The 17741-nt window shown below is 42.2% G+C and overlaps 1 protein-coding gene across 1 annotated transcript; it reads left to right on the forward strand.

The window, feature by feature from the left end:
• Positions 1–2254: 2254 nt before the first annotated feature.
• GPR37 (G protein-coupled receptor 37) lies at positions 2255–14464 on the forward strand. Its single transcript, XM_054399865.1, has 3 exons — positions 2255–2435; positions 2562–3016; positions 13646–14464. The coding sequence occupies exons 1-3, from the start codon at positions 2255–2257 to the stop codon at positions 14462–14464; spliced, it is 1455 nt and encodes a 484-aa protein (XP_054255840.1).
• The last annotated feature ends 3277 nt before the right edge of the window (positions 14465–17741 follow it).

The following is a 17741-nucleotide window of genomic DNA, read 5'->3' on the forward strand; positions in this document are numbered from 1 at the left end:
GCACTACACCTAGATTTGAATGGGACAGGACTCAGTTTTAACCATTGAAAGGTCACATTTTTCACTCAAAATAATTTTCTAAGGTCCTTTCTCCACAGTGTGCAAGCAGCACCCTCAGACAATAAATTATACCACACACATTGGACATTAATAGCAGATAAATGGCCTCAGGAAGGCACTTTTCTCTCCGTTGACAGAAAGATCAGCCTGCTTGATTCAATCTCATTGAGAAGAAGTGGTAGCAGTCTTGTCTCTGTTATTGCATCTTAATCATTCATTTTCTTTGCATGGATGCAATGTGTATTTTCTATTACTGTGAAGTTACAGAGTTTTCTTTGGTGATCATTAATACAATGAAAGACAGGGCTCCAACCAGCAAGCACATCCCACATACTTTGACATCTCAAGGCTTTCAAATCTCACCCATAAGAAAAGAGATTAGGGAACTATTAGATTAATAGTACTGATTTCAGTCTCTAAAACGGGGAGCTCCAGTAGTTTTGACTAAATTTCTTATCCTTACTTCGAATGGGTTAAGTTGGGGGAGTGGAAGGATCCTTTGCAACACAGTTTATGGAAAAAGTTTGAAACTTGTAAAACTCTTGAGAATAAGCGACACTAAACTCTTAAAAATGGAAACAAGGGCAACAGAGGATCCTTAATGCTCCCTATAGTTAAATATTTATTGTATGCAACACTGGTAAGCTCAGAAGGGACCTGAATTAAATAAAAAACAGAGAAACAAGAAGAAAGAGATGTGGAGTTTATCCGATTTTACAAAAGCATAAAACCACACAAAAATTTTCAAAACAGGAGACACTACAGACGCTGCTGAGCTCCGAGGATGATGCTTTCAGCACCACCTCCTTCAACAGCACCCTTTTGCTTCATTTTGCGCTTCATATGGATACATCCCTTTCTTTCCTTGACTGTGCCCTTCCCCGACCCCCCAAGCAAGGTGCCCTCCCAGGGAGGTAGAATCTCTTCTTCTTCTACCCAGACGCTGACAGTTTCCCCCATCGCCTCTCAGCCTCTGTTCCCATCCCCTAGGATTTCTGCCGCGGTGAGACTTCCCGTACGGGAGAAAGGCGCTTCTCTCGCCTGTCGTTACCCCGGGCCCTGCTGCCACCTGCGAACCGAGAGAGCATCCAGACACTGAGACCCGAGTGCCGGCAGCAGCATTGGGTGAACCTGCAGAGAAGCCCAGGAAAGGCTCTGGCACCAGGAAAGGGGCTTCTTCCGGCGCATCCTCACATGGAGAGGCTGCGAGAGAGAGAAACGAGGGACGACAGGCCTGACCTAGCTTTTGCACCCCCTTCTTGCCGCCCGGCTCCCTGGCGAGCGGGCGGCGAATCGGCCCCGCAGCGCCGCCAGGCGGCGCTTGCGCACTACGGCCGCCGCGCTTCTTGCCCGCCTTCTCGGCGCACCTCCAAGAGCCGCGGCGTAGCCGAGCCGCGCCGTGCTAGCCTGGGCAGAGCTGGACTCGCGGGGACCTGGCAGCAGGAGCAGAACCCGCCGCAGACCTGCCTGCCCTGGCGGCCGCGGCTGCCGCCCCGCTTTTCCCGCTGCCCGCGCGGCTCGGAAAGGCAGGAGTAGAACCTAGGGGTCAGTCCCGGGGCTCCGCCCGCCCGGCGCCGGTAGCAACTTTGCCGCTCCGGTTGCTCTCGTCTCTCTCCGATGCGATGTGAGCGCTTGGGTGGCGCGGTGATTAATCCTGGCAAGAGTTTTGCAAAGCCTTTAAAAGCCTAAACCTGCGTGCAGCAACCTGTTCTTTCCCAGGCTGCCGGAGAGAAGGAATTGCAGTTTCCCGGAGGGGGGAGTGTTTTCCACAGGGGACCTTTCCTCACCAATAAAGCTACCAACTGCCCTAAGCGACGGGAGCAGCAAGAGGCCGGTGCGACTGCTGGCAGGAGGCAGCGGTCCCGGGAAAGGGCGGAGCGCCAGAGGGGAGTCCTCCCGGCGTTTCACTTGCTACATTAACTCGACGCGGCGGAGAGAGCAACCCAACTTTCCGGGGCTGCCCCGGGTGGTGGCAAGAAGAGGCTCCCCGATCCTCCGGTCGCCGCGCCCTCAGCGCCAGCCACTTCCCTCGGCGGACGCCGGCGGTAGGGGTAGCGACATCGTGGCTACTCCCGGCCCGGCGAGGCACGCTACCCGCGGGAGCCAGCCGGGCATGTCTTTCGCTCCCAGCCCCGCTCAGCGGGGCGGCTGCCACCTCTGAAAGGGAGCCAGCGAGCCCAGCCGCTTCTCGGCCATGCAGCCACTCCGCGCTTCACTCGCCCTGATCTGCCAGGTGCTGAGTGCCTGGGCTGCCTGCGCCCTGTCCCCCGCCGCGGCCGCGGCGTTGCCGGCGCTCCCACAGCGCGCCCGCTCGCTGCCAACCCCGACGCCCCTCGCCCAGGGCCGGGGAGCGGCCGCCGCTCTCCCCGGGCGCGGAGAACTCTCACGCGGGGCTGACGCCGCACCTGGCAGAGCGGCGGGGCCAGGCGACAGCTGCGCGCCACGCGGGGCTGACGCCGCACCTGGCAGAGCGGCGGGGCCAGGCGACAGCTGCGCGCCCCGCGGGGCGGCGGGTACCGGGCGGCGGCGGGCGCGGAGCAGCGAGCGCGGAGCCGGAGCGGCGGCGGGGAGGGGCGCGGTGAATGGCCCCCTCTGGCTGCCCCTGAACGGCTCGACCGGCGGCGAGAGCAGCGCCGGGACCCGCGGCAACGCCACGGGGCGCCGCGCCCGCATTCGCAACCCCTTCTACCCGCTCACCGAGGAGTCGTACGGCGCCTACGCTGTCATGTGCCTCTCCGTGGTGATCTTCGGCATCGGCATCATGGGCAACATGGCAGTGATGTGCATCGTCTGCCACAACTACTATATGCGGAGTATCTCCAACTCACTGCTAGCCAACCTAGCCTTCTGGGACTTTCTCATCATCTTCTTCTGCCTGCCGCTGGTTATCTTCCAGGAGCTCACCAAGAAGTGGCTCCTAGAAGACTTTTCTTGCAAAATCGTCCCATACATCGAGGTAATGGCGGTGGGTCGGGACACATGGGCCTCTGCGCAGCCCCCCCGGGTGGTCGGACGCGGGCCCCGGGCCCCCCTGCTGCCGCTTTGCTGCCGTCGGCTTTACCTGAGGTGCGGGGCCGTCGCTGTCCATGTCCATTGCTGCTGGCCTGGTGACGTTCAGGTGCAGTGTCGTCTGGGTTTCCCGGGCACTCGGGGCAGAGTGAGGCCCCGTCCCAGCCTTGCTGTGGCTTGCGGTTATGGCCCTATCGGGTCCAGCAGCATCGGGATCTCTGTAGTCTCAGACTAAGCACCTCCTTCCACTTGCTCAAGTTCTGCCAAACTTTCCTTGCTTTTCGTGATCCTGAAAGTCGAGGAATCTCCTCAGAATTAGGTTTTTTTTGTTTGTTTAAGTTTTTGAGTTATGTTTGTTGTTTTCCTGAACTGAAGTTAGTCAGGAAGGCAGAGGGAGGGGGCGGCTGGGGATAGGCTGTAAGAAGCTGATCATATGAAAAGGACCATCGCTGGGATGGATGTATGTGCTCTTGATTCATACTTAAGTGTTCAAGCATCAAATTTATTTTGCTTAAAAAAAACCACGACCCCAACTCTATTTAACTGCAGCTTCATAGCAGTTTTTCAGAGGCTCTGTCAAAAAAGAAGGCTCTGTCAAAGAAGCTCTCGGCCAACTTCCTAGAGACCTGCCAGTAGCGTTCAGGTTGTCCACTTTATTAACTGGTACTAAGCACTGAGGCTTCTTCATGGCGTGGTAGTAGCTCTTAATTCTAACTGGCTATGCTATTATTTCCAAAACAAAAATGTTCAACATTTTTCTGTAACTGAAAGCTGAGGAACCAACTGTTGATTCTCTTGTCCTAACAAAGGAATATTAGGGGAACCCCCCCCCCCCCCCCAACAAACAAACAAAACCCAACCCACACCAGTTTCTCTCCCCAAACAAAATCCAACTTGTAATTAATACGTGGAATATCAGCTTTAACAGCACACTGGTACACAGAAATCCATAAATGTCAACTGCTATTTTTAAAGAAATGTTTTTAAAGATGTGCGATGTGTGTAGCCATGAAGTCGCCTACTTCTTTCGTAAGTGATACACTTTATTACTGGTGGTATTGAACGAAGGGTGGAGCTGTGCTACACTTAGAGACCAGTGATACATAAAACACTACATTTGAAAAACTGAGTACACTTAATCGATTTCCATTGAAGAAGACATGAAGGAGTAAATATATATTTGTTGCGAAACTGATAGCACTAGGAATTTTTAAAGTTTCTGATTTGGGGTTATTGTGATAATCAATAAAATAAGTAGTAGCGTTTCAGTGAAAGTGGAACCATTTCAATTATAGTAGCTAGTGCCATTTAAGTGTTTTCAGGACTTTCCTGTAGTGACATTTCACACTTCCTAACCTTCCTAACCTTTTTCTAACAAAAATAGAAACGATTCTTTGTAATGCTAACTAAAAATTAGTAATTTGTATTATTTGCATGGCTATGCTATTCTTCAAAATTAGTTCCTTATGCTGTGCAGCTAAACAGAGAGTAGTAGTTTCAGTAATTTATTGGAAATGTAGTTACTGAAATTCAAAACTGCAATCCTGAAAAACATAGAGCTGCTGCATTCCTCCCTTTATATTTTAATGGTACATTAAAGTTCTGCTGATGTTTAGAGTTCTTATTCAAATCTTACTGAAGAACTGGCACCAATCTAGTTGTGGTGGACCAGTAGAGCATGGTGTCTTGGACTTAGTGGTGGGATCTAAAAGTGTAACATTCTTCTTGTCCTTGATGAAATTTAATTAATTTATATCTAAGGTACAGATATAAAAAGATACAGCCTTGGGGTTCTGTGTTGCTTCTGTGTTGTATATTTTTCATTCAGTAATTATTAAATATGATACTTGTGTATGTAAAGTATATTCCTCACCCTCAGAAGAGTAATTAAAAGGCTGGATTTCTCTCTTGTAAACTGTAGCCATGAGAAGTGGATACAGAGCACCACTCTTAACAGCTTGTGTTGAGCTTGGTGAGGAGTACACTGTTCTGGAAATCAAGATTTGACCCTACTGAGAAAGAGAGTTCCAGTAAAGTTTTCCCACTTAAGAATTGTTGTCCAAACCTTATAGATATTATACAGTGACACTGACACCATCAAGAGCAATGCATATGTGGAGCATGTTATGAAATCTGCACTTTGAGCAGGTGCTGCTCCATACTCTTTCAAGGATTGCTCAGGGCAGTGTGCGCCCAACAGCTGAACTTCCTTGTTGCATTTTGCCTGGGCATACTCATTCCATTCTCACACAATGGGAGAAGAGTGAAGTCATCTTAGCTTTTTGAAAGCAAAGTGGTAGACAGCAAAGGCTTCCAGATCTTCATGGAATACAAATAGAAGCATCTTCCTGAAGAGGGACAAATTTTAAGCTGTTGTTTGTATTTTCTTTATATTAGCCCAGCATTTTGTTCTTTTAAGAGTCTCTTTGTTCTATACTTTAATCTCTTTTTTGTATGACACTTCTTCTCATATGGTGTTTAGGGAGCTATGTGTTTCACCCAGAGCTGTAGATCCAGAAATACCTCACTTTCAAACATCAAAGACCATTACCGGACTGAGCCCCCTGTAATGCCAGCTTATACTTTCAGAACTGGGGAACAGGATATGTCTGGTTATCCAGAACAAGTGATATGGTGATCACAACATTTTAGCACAACTCAAGCATGCTTTATATTGTGTTTGAAGATTTCAACTGATCCCAGTGAGGAACGCTGAGTTTTCTTAGTTTTGCCTCTTGTGACCAATTGTTTTTTATTTGTGCTGTTTGATGGATTTTGTGCAGAATTTCAACAAAGCAGCTGTTGCCAGTGATAACACATATGCACACAATCTGGGGAAGATGTTTTATGGTGTATTCAAGCACATTTGTATATGTAAATACTGAGCTTCCAGCAGTGGAAGGTCTCCATAATATATTTTTTTAATTAAGGGGCAACTTTCCTATACCTAGTAAAGATCTGCTGTGACCAAGTACCTTAAGCAGTCATTTCAGAGATGTGTTCTATCACAGTTCAGTCACTTCTAACCAGTTTTTAAAACTATGTCATGCCTATACTTGCATAAGGAATGGTGTGCACATGACTGAGGAAGAAGCTGAGTAAATTTAATCTGTGCTTCTTATGCGGTCTTTAGGTGATAAAAGTAAAATTGCTAGAGAACAAGGCTAGAAAGACAGATGGTTAGTAGAAGTGGGTGAAATTATCTCCACTTAGAACTTCTCTTGACCTTGAGGATGACACTGTTTTGAAAGCACTGAGAGGGAATTGAGGGGGGAATTAGGACAATTGGGGCAGCTACTCTGTCCATAAAGATGTGTGGAGATGTTATGCATTGCAGTTCTAATCCTCTGTGCAACAGTTCTTAAAATTTGCCACTTCTTTTTAGGTGTTTCAGAAGCCTAACTTTAGATATGCATGTCTGAAGTGTTTTCCTGTGTGCCATGTGAAAGTTGTCATCCATATACTTTTCTCAGTATTGCTCAGAATAGAGGAATGGAGAGTAAATGGCAATATAAAGAAAAATAACTTTGGCTACTTCCTGTTTCACAAGTCATGCCAATGTAAAATCCGTTTCTTTTTGTTTAAGCAAAAAGTTTGTCCCCCTACTTATATATGTATGTTAAGGCCTAGTAGAAAGAAGTGTGGATGTAGACAAAATCTGTAGTTTTACTGTGCTTCAAAATATTTCATGTATTTCACAGCTCTTAGGTACAACAGTTCTGTGAAGTTGTGTTTTTACTTTTTATTTTAGTGCCAGAAGCTGATAGTGAAGTAACTTGTTTAAGGCCCAGAGCAGCTTGCTTAAGATGGCAAATGGATTGTGTCAACTAGGGCTAGAAACTATCTTTTGGATTTTAAAATGAAACTTGCTTGAGTTGTATGCAGTTTGCTCTAGGAGACTATACTAGAAACTTCGTGAGTTTAAGGGGGCCTGTTTGAAGTAGGCGTAATTTTCTATGTCAGCAGATTGAGACAAGCTGTTTACAGTGGAGTATGGTTTTGAAACTGGGGAACAGTCTAGAAGGAGGGCTTGCAGAAGCTCATTTACCATCCTGTGCAGTCCAGCAGAGAGCAAGAATTTGGTGATGTTAATCAACTCTGCACTCAGTGCTAATAAACATGAGTCCCTCTGCCTTTCTCTTACTCCCAACAAAAATCAGAAAAATGAAGTTTGTATTGTCCTGGTCTGGACCACAGCATGCATAGGCTGACAGTGAAAGCCTCTAAAATCCGATGCCTAGTCTCTGCATGTGCTTTTTGTCCATCAGTATGTGGCATCAGTCCCGTTTCTGGTGGGTAACCCACCAAGAATCACAATTAGCATTCTTGGTAGAAAGCATAAGGATTGATTTGGCCTGGCATACTAATTACTCTTTCCCTGGTGCTGACCCTCCAAGGCAATTTGAGGTGAGGCTTTTCTGTCTTTTACTGGGTAGAGACAGGTGATGGGCACAAAGAACTGTTCCAAAGCTGTCAGAAGAACTCCTTAAGTTTCACTTTTGGGAAGCAAATACATTTTTGTGGGCATTTATAAAAGCTGTGTGTTATGTGTCTTCTGAGTTTTTCATTGTGCAGCATCTTTATGTCTCTTCTTTGACTCTCCTGAACCTCCAGTAAGTCCTCTGGGTTGTAGACAAAGATCCCTAGAAAGGCTTGCAGTTTCAAGGTTTCATACTAATAGTTTTCAAGGGCAGTGGCTACATACATCTTGTACTGGGCAGAATATCTTCAGCACTTATCATGCAGTAAATAATTGTTTCAAACAGAAGTGTTAATACATCTCTGCCCCCTAACAGCATGACGCTAGTAGCTGTCATGTTGGGTGTTCTGTGAGCCTTTCTTTCCTCTGCAAACCCTGTCTTTAGGGCTATATAAATTGCCCATAAAACTTTTGATTTAAACTTTCCATGTGGCATTTCAGCAAGGAAATGAATTTGTGTCAGATTAGGTTTGAAATTAACTCAGTTACGTTTAAGTTACTTATGTGTGGAGAGAAAAAGGCAGCATTTGCTATCCTGGAACCACTAACTTCTCTTATCACTAGGATGTCCCTTCTCCATATGACAGGATTTTTCCTGCAGAGGGGGAAGTGGCAAAATTTTAGTGGCAGTTCTGTGTTGTTAATATTTAGAATTAGTGCAGCAGTCCCTTGTGTAACATGATGAGAGCTTGATCCTCTAAAGAATGCCACTAATTTACTTCTTTCTATTAAAAACAAACAAAGAAATCCACAAACAAACGAACAAAAAAAACCCCAACCAAACAAACCCCCCAAACAAATTCATAGTTAAATTTACTGCTTTCTAGTCCTAATGAATGTACTAATGAGTATTTCCAGTGCACTGATGGTCTGGTTGGCTTTCTCCTCCCAAAGAATTCAAAAGGAGGTCTTGGAAGTGATTCTGAACACTGTTACTCTTAAAGTACATGAAATTATAAGAAGCACATGTACTCTAGATCTCCCCATATGAATGTCGATAGTACTACAAGCAAAATGATTGCATTGCAGCCATTGTTCCACATGTGTAGGACGTCTCTATGACGTCTCTTAGGTAATTAAGGGGGATTAGATTTTTATCCAGAATGCTTAAGCTAAAGCTAATTGCAAATGTCAGAGGGGTACCCTGGCCCCAGTACTCCTTAGGTACTGAATTACTTCTACCACACCACAGTAGTGTTTTAGCTCAATGACCCTTACTTATTTTAAAGTATAAAGCCATTAATGTTTAGTCATACTTTATGTAAGAAATATTGAGATATTGTACTTATTTATTTTTATTCTTTTGTAGTAATGGCTATTGTTTTTTTGAGGGTTTGTTGTGTTTGTTGGTTTTGGTTTTGTATTAATTAAAAGGACAGAAACCAGAAATCTAAATAAACAATTAAATACTTGTTTGCAATGGTAGGACCCTTTATTCTGTAGCACTCCAGTTTTATTACTGAACTCTGTACTGTAGGTATAGAGTAGCACAAAAGAAGCATTGCGGTTTATACTAACTTTGCTTATTTATCTTAGGCAAAACTGACAAGTCTGCAAGAGCCACCAACATGCTCTAAAGCTTTGAAGTTTGATGTGGTATAGAATGATCATAACAAGATGATGGACTCTAATGACTTAAGGGAAAGAAATTTAGTCGTTTATATGATATAACAAGAATTAATACACAGAGTCTACAGGATGTCAATAAGTGTTCAGAGATGGTTTGGCTAGTAGTTGCCAACCTTTTCTGTAGTTCAACTTTCCTATTATAACAAGAACATTTTTTGAATACCCAAACTGCCTTGTAACCAAGGAAGGAAGAGTGCCATGTAGTTTAAGAAACTCTGTGTCATCAACATAAAATTTATTTTGTATGAGAAAATCCAGCTTCAGTTGGTGGAAGCAGCCACTTCATGTTACTCCTTTATTTTATCTTTTTTCCAGACAAACTCAGTCTACATTGTTTTCCCTCAGTACTCCATCAGAAGGCATGCTCAACAACATGATTAATGGTCCCTTTCATTTTCTGCCTCGAGTTGCTCATGGACAGTTGATTCCCGTTCTGTTATATTCACTGTCCTTCAGCTTAAGTGACTTTTGCATCGCAAGATGGAATTGTTTGTAGATAGCAGCAATATTTCATCATGGTCTTCATCTTATTGAACTGAGTGACCCATCCTCTTTTATATTCACTTACGGAATATGGTCTTCATTGACCTTTTCACCCAAGTCACCTGTTCTGATCTCGTTTCTCCATTTGTTTTTCATTAACTTTATCTAGTCAAGCAGATATTAGAGAGAATTCAGACTCTTACTTCCGCTAGCATTGCTCACTGTACTACACCTGCACTACTTCTCTCTGGTCATCCAGAGGCTCGTCAGCTAGAGGCTGGAGCCAAAAGCTATGGAACCACAGCCAGGAGAATAAGTAGGGCAGGCCAAGGAGGGCCTGGGAACGTTTTGGTAATTGTTACAGTTCATTAAAGGGGAATGGGTATGTTGGAGTGACAAGGTGGAAAACTGATGCAATTGAGTGTTTCATGAGTTTAGTGTTTTTCTCTTTGGCCTCAGTTCCCAAAATGAGCTTTGACAGAGATAACTAACAGCTGGTGAGCTAATGACCAAAGGTTTATGCAGTGTCTCAAAGGCACATCACAGTGCTTGCTAGCACCTCTGTCAATGTTTTTATAGGAACAACAGTATTAAGAGACACTCTTCTGGCAATAATGTCTTCTTTTGTGTGTGTATGCTGTATCTACCAATCTCTTCGACAGCTGTTCTCTGCCCAAATGATGTGGACACATCCTCAAAGCAGAGGTTGCTTCATCTTTTCTGATATGATGTAGTAAGAGATATAAACTGGTGTCAAATATCTAGACTTGAGGAGAATCTTCATAGGGGTCATATGGAAATAAATCGGACAACTAAGCGATGATCAGAAACTACTGAGCCTGACTCACCCTTGCCTTGCCTCATTTTCTGCCAGGTTGTTGGAATTAAGACTGCGGCACCATAGCAGAAACTCAGCTAAAACAAGAAGAGCACCATTAAACTCCTTGCAGCTTCACACCACTTCAAGATCTGTTAATTTACCTACTCGCCATCAAATGAATTATCTTAATTCTGTGGTTATTTCAGGGCAATATAGCAGATTAAAAAACAAACTTCCCTGGCTTTCGTCCATGTTTCCAGTTTAACCCTAATTATTAGTATGACTGGTATGAAGGAACACCCCTAAACTGAAATCATGTAAACATGCAGAAATGCATGTCGCAGTTCTTGCCCACATAGGTTGTGAGTGGGACCCATTGTTTTTGCTGGCTATTACTCATAGTCTGCAATGTGCAGTAAGTAGTCAGACCCTTAAAATGCTATACTGCTTTTAAGCCAGTCACCTGGAGGGAATCCCCATTTATCTGCTTGAGAGTGTTTCTCTTTGCACTCTCTTCCATGGCATCACTAACTCCATTAATGTACAGAATGTAGGAAAACATGGCCTGCTCAAGAGGAGCAATACCTTTGTTTAGCTGGTTTCATCCGTGAATTCATGGGAGAGCTTTCAAAGCCGACTTCCACTGTTCTTAGTTATTTCCTCTTGCTCTATTTCACTGTCTTAAACCTCCAAGTTGCTGGTCAATTAATGTGACAGGAACCCCGTAGGTTATGTTTGTTCATGGTAGGCATGTCTTCTTTCATTAGTCCAGCCTTAACAGCTGCAGAGTTTTAATGTCTTAGCCACTGTATAACAGCCTGTTTGCAATGAATGCTAAAGCAATAAAGGCGTGTGCGTTTGGGGCTGTGGGCACGTAAGAGCTGAAAGGGAAAATGTTAGTGTGCAAACCTGAAGATGTTCTACTGATTTTTATTTCAATCTCTGTTCTCCTATAATTATGGAGAGTTGACTCCTCACCCTTTTGTTATTCACGTGAATATTCTGGCTAAAGGTTTTGCTGTCACTCTAAGGAATTTGAAGACTGCACACACATTTAAATGTTTTGGAAACGAAGTCACTAGTCTTGAGTTTATAAATCTGACTCTCAGAATTGCTACATGAAAATTATCTTTAATTAGCTAAATTTATCACTGTTCATTAAGATTTCCCTGCAACTATGTTTTTTCTTTAACTGTTTAGATTTTTTTTGCCATGTTTACCAAGCTTTCCTTGAATCTGATCAGATGGTTTAACTTCTTAAATCAATAGGTTTGCCTATTAAAAATGTTTGCAGTACTGCTTTTTCATCATTAAATATTTCTGCAAGTTAATAAGAGATTTCATCATACTTATTCCATCTTTTAGAAAGATGCTTCAAAGAATTCTACAGCTAAGCCAGTTCCTGACAGTTCTAATCCCAAGTGTGTAATCTTTTGCAATGATACTCAGCTTTAGCTATCTAATATGGCCATTAAATATTGAAGGACAAAATTAATGATACATTTATATAATAGCATATAATTTAACTATTTGTCTTTGCAGAACATTTAGCAAAATATATTTAAAAATTGTAAAAATCAGAAATTGTTTTTTAAAAATCTATCTATATGAAATTCAAATATATCCTTGTGCATCAAATTGGGGTAAGCAAAAGTACAGTGAACTGTCTAATTTTACCCTAGATTTCCCACTGAAGCGTACAGACACAGGTTTTTTTCATGAGAAAAGTTGCCATTCTTTACATTTATTAGGCATATTATTTAAGTTTATTTTCTTTTGCATCAAAACCTTTTCAGCATAACACAGGCATGCAAACCCAAGAAAATAAATGAATTAGAATGCAACAGGACACCTAATCTTTCTCCAATGAAGTTAATGGGAGTTCTGCTTTGAATTTGAACTGAAGTTGAATTTATTTGAAATAGGATTAGACCAAAATGTATATAATCATCTTGCAAATTTCTTTTTAGGTAATTTAATTATAAACAGGGTAAAATTATAGAAAATTGTGTTTCATGACAGTACAAGATTTTTGTTCATGCATAGAATGATGGTTCTTAAAGCTAGAGAACATAGGCATTGCTCTGTACTTGCTCACTCTTACAGTATATAACTGAGAGCTCTACCCAATCCATCTTTAAATCACTTAAATAACAGAACTTCTGCCACTTCTGGCCTGCAGTGTACTCTACCACAAAATGTTTCCTGGGAAATTAGGCCTAGGTTTTCCTGTGATTTTTTTTTTTTTTCAAAATTGAGTGTTGAAGTTTTTAAAGCCTAACTATTATAGTGAAAGTTGGTTTTGCACAGGCTCTGAAAGTCTGAAAATTTCAGATACAGTCTCTTTGAAGTCACAGTGTGGGATGATGTTATGTGCCTGCATCCCATCAAGATTTCATTTTAAAGCCTAAGTCTACAAAATTGATTGTTGCACCGTACTCCATTCAGTAGATGCCTAATCTACAGGGTTCTTAAGTTATGTTTTGATATTTTGAGCCTTTGCATGCTTGAGGAACATGTGATATGGGCGTAAGTTGTACTTCTGCTGATGGAAGACTCTTCCATCTCTGTGATGGAACTGATTTTTCAGAAAAATACTCCCTAGAAAAATGGGGGGAGAAAGGGAGTTTACATATTGATCAGTTCCTCAATTGTTTTTCCATGTTGCACAAATGTTTGCCTGGGCCTCTGGGAGAGGATGATGTTAAGATGAAATAAATATTTTTAGGAGAAAAACAAGACTTACACTTTTGGTATGCATGCTAGAAGTTCCGCAAAGACTGGAATCCAAGTTCTTTCTGTGATGCTTCTGATACTGCTCAGGACAGTGGTGCTTGACTGTCTCCTACACTGACACCCCTAAAGTAGCTTTTCCTTTGCCCTTGTCAATCAAGGGGCTAGACTTGATTGGCATTTCAGACTACAAATTGAACTCCGTTTGAACAGTGAAAGCTTCATGATAAAAGCCTTCATCCAGTGTTCAATAAATTAGTTTCCTCTTCAACCTGAGTGAGTTTAGGCCTCCATCACCAAGAAGACTACCATCAACAGAGGACCGGGGAACTTTTGAAGGAGATAAAGTTTTCCCACTCTCCACTAAGTAATGGACTGTACCCTTGCAGCTGTCACCTGTATTAACTTGCATTCCTTTTTCTCCTTCCCAGGTAGCCTCTCTTGGAGTCACCACATTCACACTGTGTGCCCTCTGCATCGATCGATTTCGTGCCGCCACCAATGTGCAGATGTATTATGAGATGATTGAAAACTGCACCTCGACAACAGCCAAGCTGGCTGTCATCTGGGTGGGCGCACTGCTACTGGCCCTGCCGGAGGTTGTGCTGCGCCAGCTGGCAAAGGAGGACCCCGAGTACAGTGGCAGCCCACCAGGGGAGCGGTGTGTGGTGAAGATATCCACCACACTGCCTGACACCATATATGTGCTAGCTCTCACTTATGATGGAGCAAGACTCTGGTGGTACTTTGGCTGCTATTTTTGTTTGCCTACCCTTTTCACTATTACCTGCTCCCTGGTAACAGCAAGGAAAATCAGGAGGGCAGAAAAGGCTTGCACAAGAGGGAACAAGAGACAAATTCAACTGGAAAGTCAGATGAACTGCACAGTGGTAGCACTGACCATTTTATATGGGTTTTGCATCATTCCTGAAAACATTTGCAATATTGTGACTGCTTACATGTCCACAGGGGTCTCTCGGCAGACTATGGACCTCCTCCATCTCATTAGTCAGTTCCTTTTGTTCTTTAAGTCTTGTGTTACGCCAGTTCTCCTTTTCTGTCTCTGTAAACCTTTCAGCCGGGCCTTTATGGAGTGTTGCTGTTGCTGCTGTGATGAATGCATCCAGAAGTCTTCAACAGTGACAAGTGATGACAATGACAATGAGTACACCACAGAACTGGAGCTTTCTCCTTTCAGTACTATCCGCCGTGAAATGTCCACTTTTGCCTCTGTGGGGACTCACTGTTGATTGACCTTAGGACTATTTTTTCCTGTGTCTTTTTTTCCTTTTAGCGCTTTTTTTTTTTTTTTTTAATTCATATTTTACTTCTTGAAGCAAAGTGCCAGAAAAGAAAATTACTACTGAAACAACTCTGGAAACCAATCAGCATATTAACAGTCATGCTTTGGGAAATAATTTGTTTGGTTATTAAAATGAAAGAAAGAGAGAGAAGGAGAGGCAGCGCTCAATTTTAAATCATGTTGTATGGTGCTAGGATTTTATTGTCTGAGAAGGAGAATCCATATCAATCCACTTTTATTTAATTCTGTAGTATTTTTTTGATAATCCCTATAAAATTATTATACAGACATGAGTTTTGGAAGATGTTTCATATAAAACGTGGTGGAAGGTATTTGACAGTAGTTTTAATCCAATTACTGTACATTATTGTGAGAGGACTTGGACTTAATAAAATTTACAAAGTAGCATAAAAATAAATGAAGTTTTATTCTTTCACTTTATTGTCAATCTGCTTTTATCTAGGACACCTGTAAGTCATATTAAATTCTTTTAATAATTTTTAAAAAATCTTTGTGTTGCTTAAGATAATTTAAATGGCCATATTAAATTTACCATTTGTGTACTTACTGTTGGAGGCTATAATTACAGTGTTTAAGGAAGATGGTTATAATGGTGTAAGATTTACATGAGTGTTTTTTTTTTTAATGTATGTTACAAGGGTTCAATGTGCCTCATTGAAAATTTCCTTCTTAACGTGCAGGTATACCAAACCTGAGTTATTTTGTACTTCTTACAAACAAAGATTTGTTTTCTCACTAAATTGTCTTGTGTGATTTCAAAATCAAGTTTCTTTCCAATTTGTTATTATGTCCTCAGTCTCTGTATATATAGCTCCTACTGGCTGTAGTGGGGAGGCCCATTGCAGAGCAAGGCATTCTTTTGCCAGAGGTTTGCTGACAATAAATGTGAGGGACTGAAACATGTGGAGAGTGAATTCCTTCTTTTTTTTTCAAAGTATAAATACGATTGGGGCTTGACCCAGAGCATATTGCAGTCAACAGAAGGGTTTCTGTCAATTTCAGAGGGCTTTGGATCAGACTGGCATCTTCTATTTATTCTGGGATATGTAGCATGAATATTAATCACAGAGTCTGTGTATTCTGATTATAAATCATGCTGCTCTCACAGAGACTACTATTCACTAGCAGCTCATAGCTCTCAAGCTGTTTTTGAGAACCACAGTGTGTTTTGCTAATGACTTCTTGCTGTCTGCAGAGTTCTTAAAATAAAGGTATGTCAGCGCTACCAGAAGCAGTGTGATACAGAAAAATCTAAAGTTGTTGCAGGCAAGTCAGATTGGAGGCTGGAAGTGCCTATCTGTACAAGCAGAGTGCATTTGCCCCACTCCTTGCCTGAAGTAGTCTCGGCAGGAGAGCTGGCTCCTATTTGCGCTGGGCAAAGTGTAGACATATGCTAAGGAACTGAATTCATTATAATTTGCCTATATTTTAATACTCATTAAATGAGCAATACAATCGCAACAGTATATGCAGAAGTAAAATCACTTGTGTTCGTCCTTTGAAATTAAGTGATTGTAACTGATGTGGGCCTACGGCCTGCTACCTGCCTCGCTAAAAGAACCTGCTGGAACTTTGGGAAAGGAATCTTATTTGTAAAGCCTCAACTTCATATGTTTAGTCTTTGTGTCTGCTTGGGCAAGCAATATTTCTTCTTCATCATTTTAACCTTTAACAATTTAAACCGAAAAGCAGTTGGAAGTAATTAATCTGAATATGAATCTGAATATATTTGCACTTGAGTTCTTTTTCTGACTTTTGAATCAAACACTGGGCCCTAGCAAAGCAATCTACTTTATGCACAGTCCTGAATTTGAGTAACTGCTTCTATTAAGGACTTGCTAAATTGCCTAAGTTTATAAAATCCTTTTGTAACATGGTCAGTCACTTCTAAAGATGGGAACTGTCCCTTCTTTATAAACTCACTACACTTTGCTTGATTACAGTCAATAAACTGTGAAAAGGATTAAACAGAAAAAAGCCAAACCTACTAACCATGGTACCTCTATCTCTTCAGATATATATTCTCATCTCTGCATCTTGATTTGTAGGAAACTTTTTTAGCTGCCAACATTTATAAAGAATGAGAATAAAACTACCTTTTTTTGTTGCATGATGAACTGTTTCTCTCAGCTGCCTTTTCATTCACAATACCAGCAGTGGCTCAAGGACCTTGGAAAATAATAGCAGAAATGGGAGGAGGGAGTATTTATAAAATAATGAAATGCAGAAATTACTCGGGAATATTGAGTGATCACATTTTGCTAACTTCATTGTAAAACTGCAGAAAAAGTCTCTATTGCCTTGGATGTTATGCCCTCTCTGCTTTCCTGTCTGCAGTGGACGTGTAAGCTTTGCTGAGGACTGCTGCTTGCCACTGGCTTAAATGCTCTGTGTCCCGGAGTGGTGCAGTTTGCTTCTCCATTGAAACATTTCCACAAGATGGTATGGTAATCCTGCCGGGGGAAAAAAACAAATCAAAACAACCAGCAAAACAAACAAACAAACAAAAATCCACGACAAATGTGCAAAAAAAAAAAAAGAGGCTTAACAAGTCACCGGAAATGGTGGAATCTGAAGATCAATAATGCTGCGTTTGGAAACGCATCCTCCTGCTTGTGTGGTGGAGCACTCTCCAGCCTTGTATTCAGTTGAGCTTCTTTGTACCCAGTGTACTTAGCCTTTTCTTTTGTTGAAAGAGCGTTTTTCACATCTATTTCCCTCCCCCCCCTGCTTTGGACCTCCATAGCAATTGGGCGTGCAAGACACCCTTTTATTCTAATTTGTTCTCTAAATTGGTTTAACTAATGTCACATTAGCTGGCTGGCAGCATCGCAGCTATTCTGTTGCAGGCATGGCTTGCTAATGCCTTTGTCATGATAAATGATTCCTTTTGTTAAAGATGGGTACTGCATTGGTTTTCTTCCTACTTTTGAGACTGATGATCTGAACTTTTTCTGGTGTTTGCTTTTCTTACTTTATTTAATATTCTTAGAAGCCTTTTCTGTCTGTTTTGAATCCGTTTCTGTAAGATATTTGTTAACAAAAGGGCAACTAATAGATGAATGAAAACTTGGAAATGTTTGTATGTTTATGGCAGGGATTTGATTCCTTTACATAACAGAGAAACAATGAAGAACATGGTGATCAAAGGAAGAGTGATGGAATGGAAAATCAGACTGTGAGGTAGGAAAGCCGTATACCTC

Source organism: Indicator indicator, chromosome 3 (genome assembly GCF_027791375.1).
Source record: "Indicator indicator isolate 239-I01 chromosome 3, UM_Iind_1.1, whole genome shotgun sequence".
In the NCBI taxonomy this organism is placed as follows: domain Eukaryota; kingdom Metazoa; phylum Chordata; class Aves; order Piciformes; family Indicatoridae; genus Indicator; species Indicator indicator.

Excerpts from the sequence above, each read along its gene's own strand:
- GPR37 (XM_054399865.1), top strand. The coding sequence starts at position 2,255 with ATGCAGCCACTCCGCGCTTCACTCGCCCTGATCTGCCAGGTGCTGAGT. Across the intron at positions 2,436-2,561 it reads CGCCGCTCTCCCCGGGCGCG|GCGGGGCGGCGGGTACCGGG; the intron begins GAGAACTCTCAC and ends GCTGCGCGCCCC. Across the intron at positions 3,017-13,645 it reads AAATCGTCCCATACATCGAG|GTAGCCTCTCTTGGAGTCAC; the intron begins GTAATGGCGGTG and ends TCTCCTTCCCAG.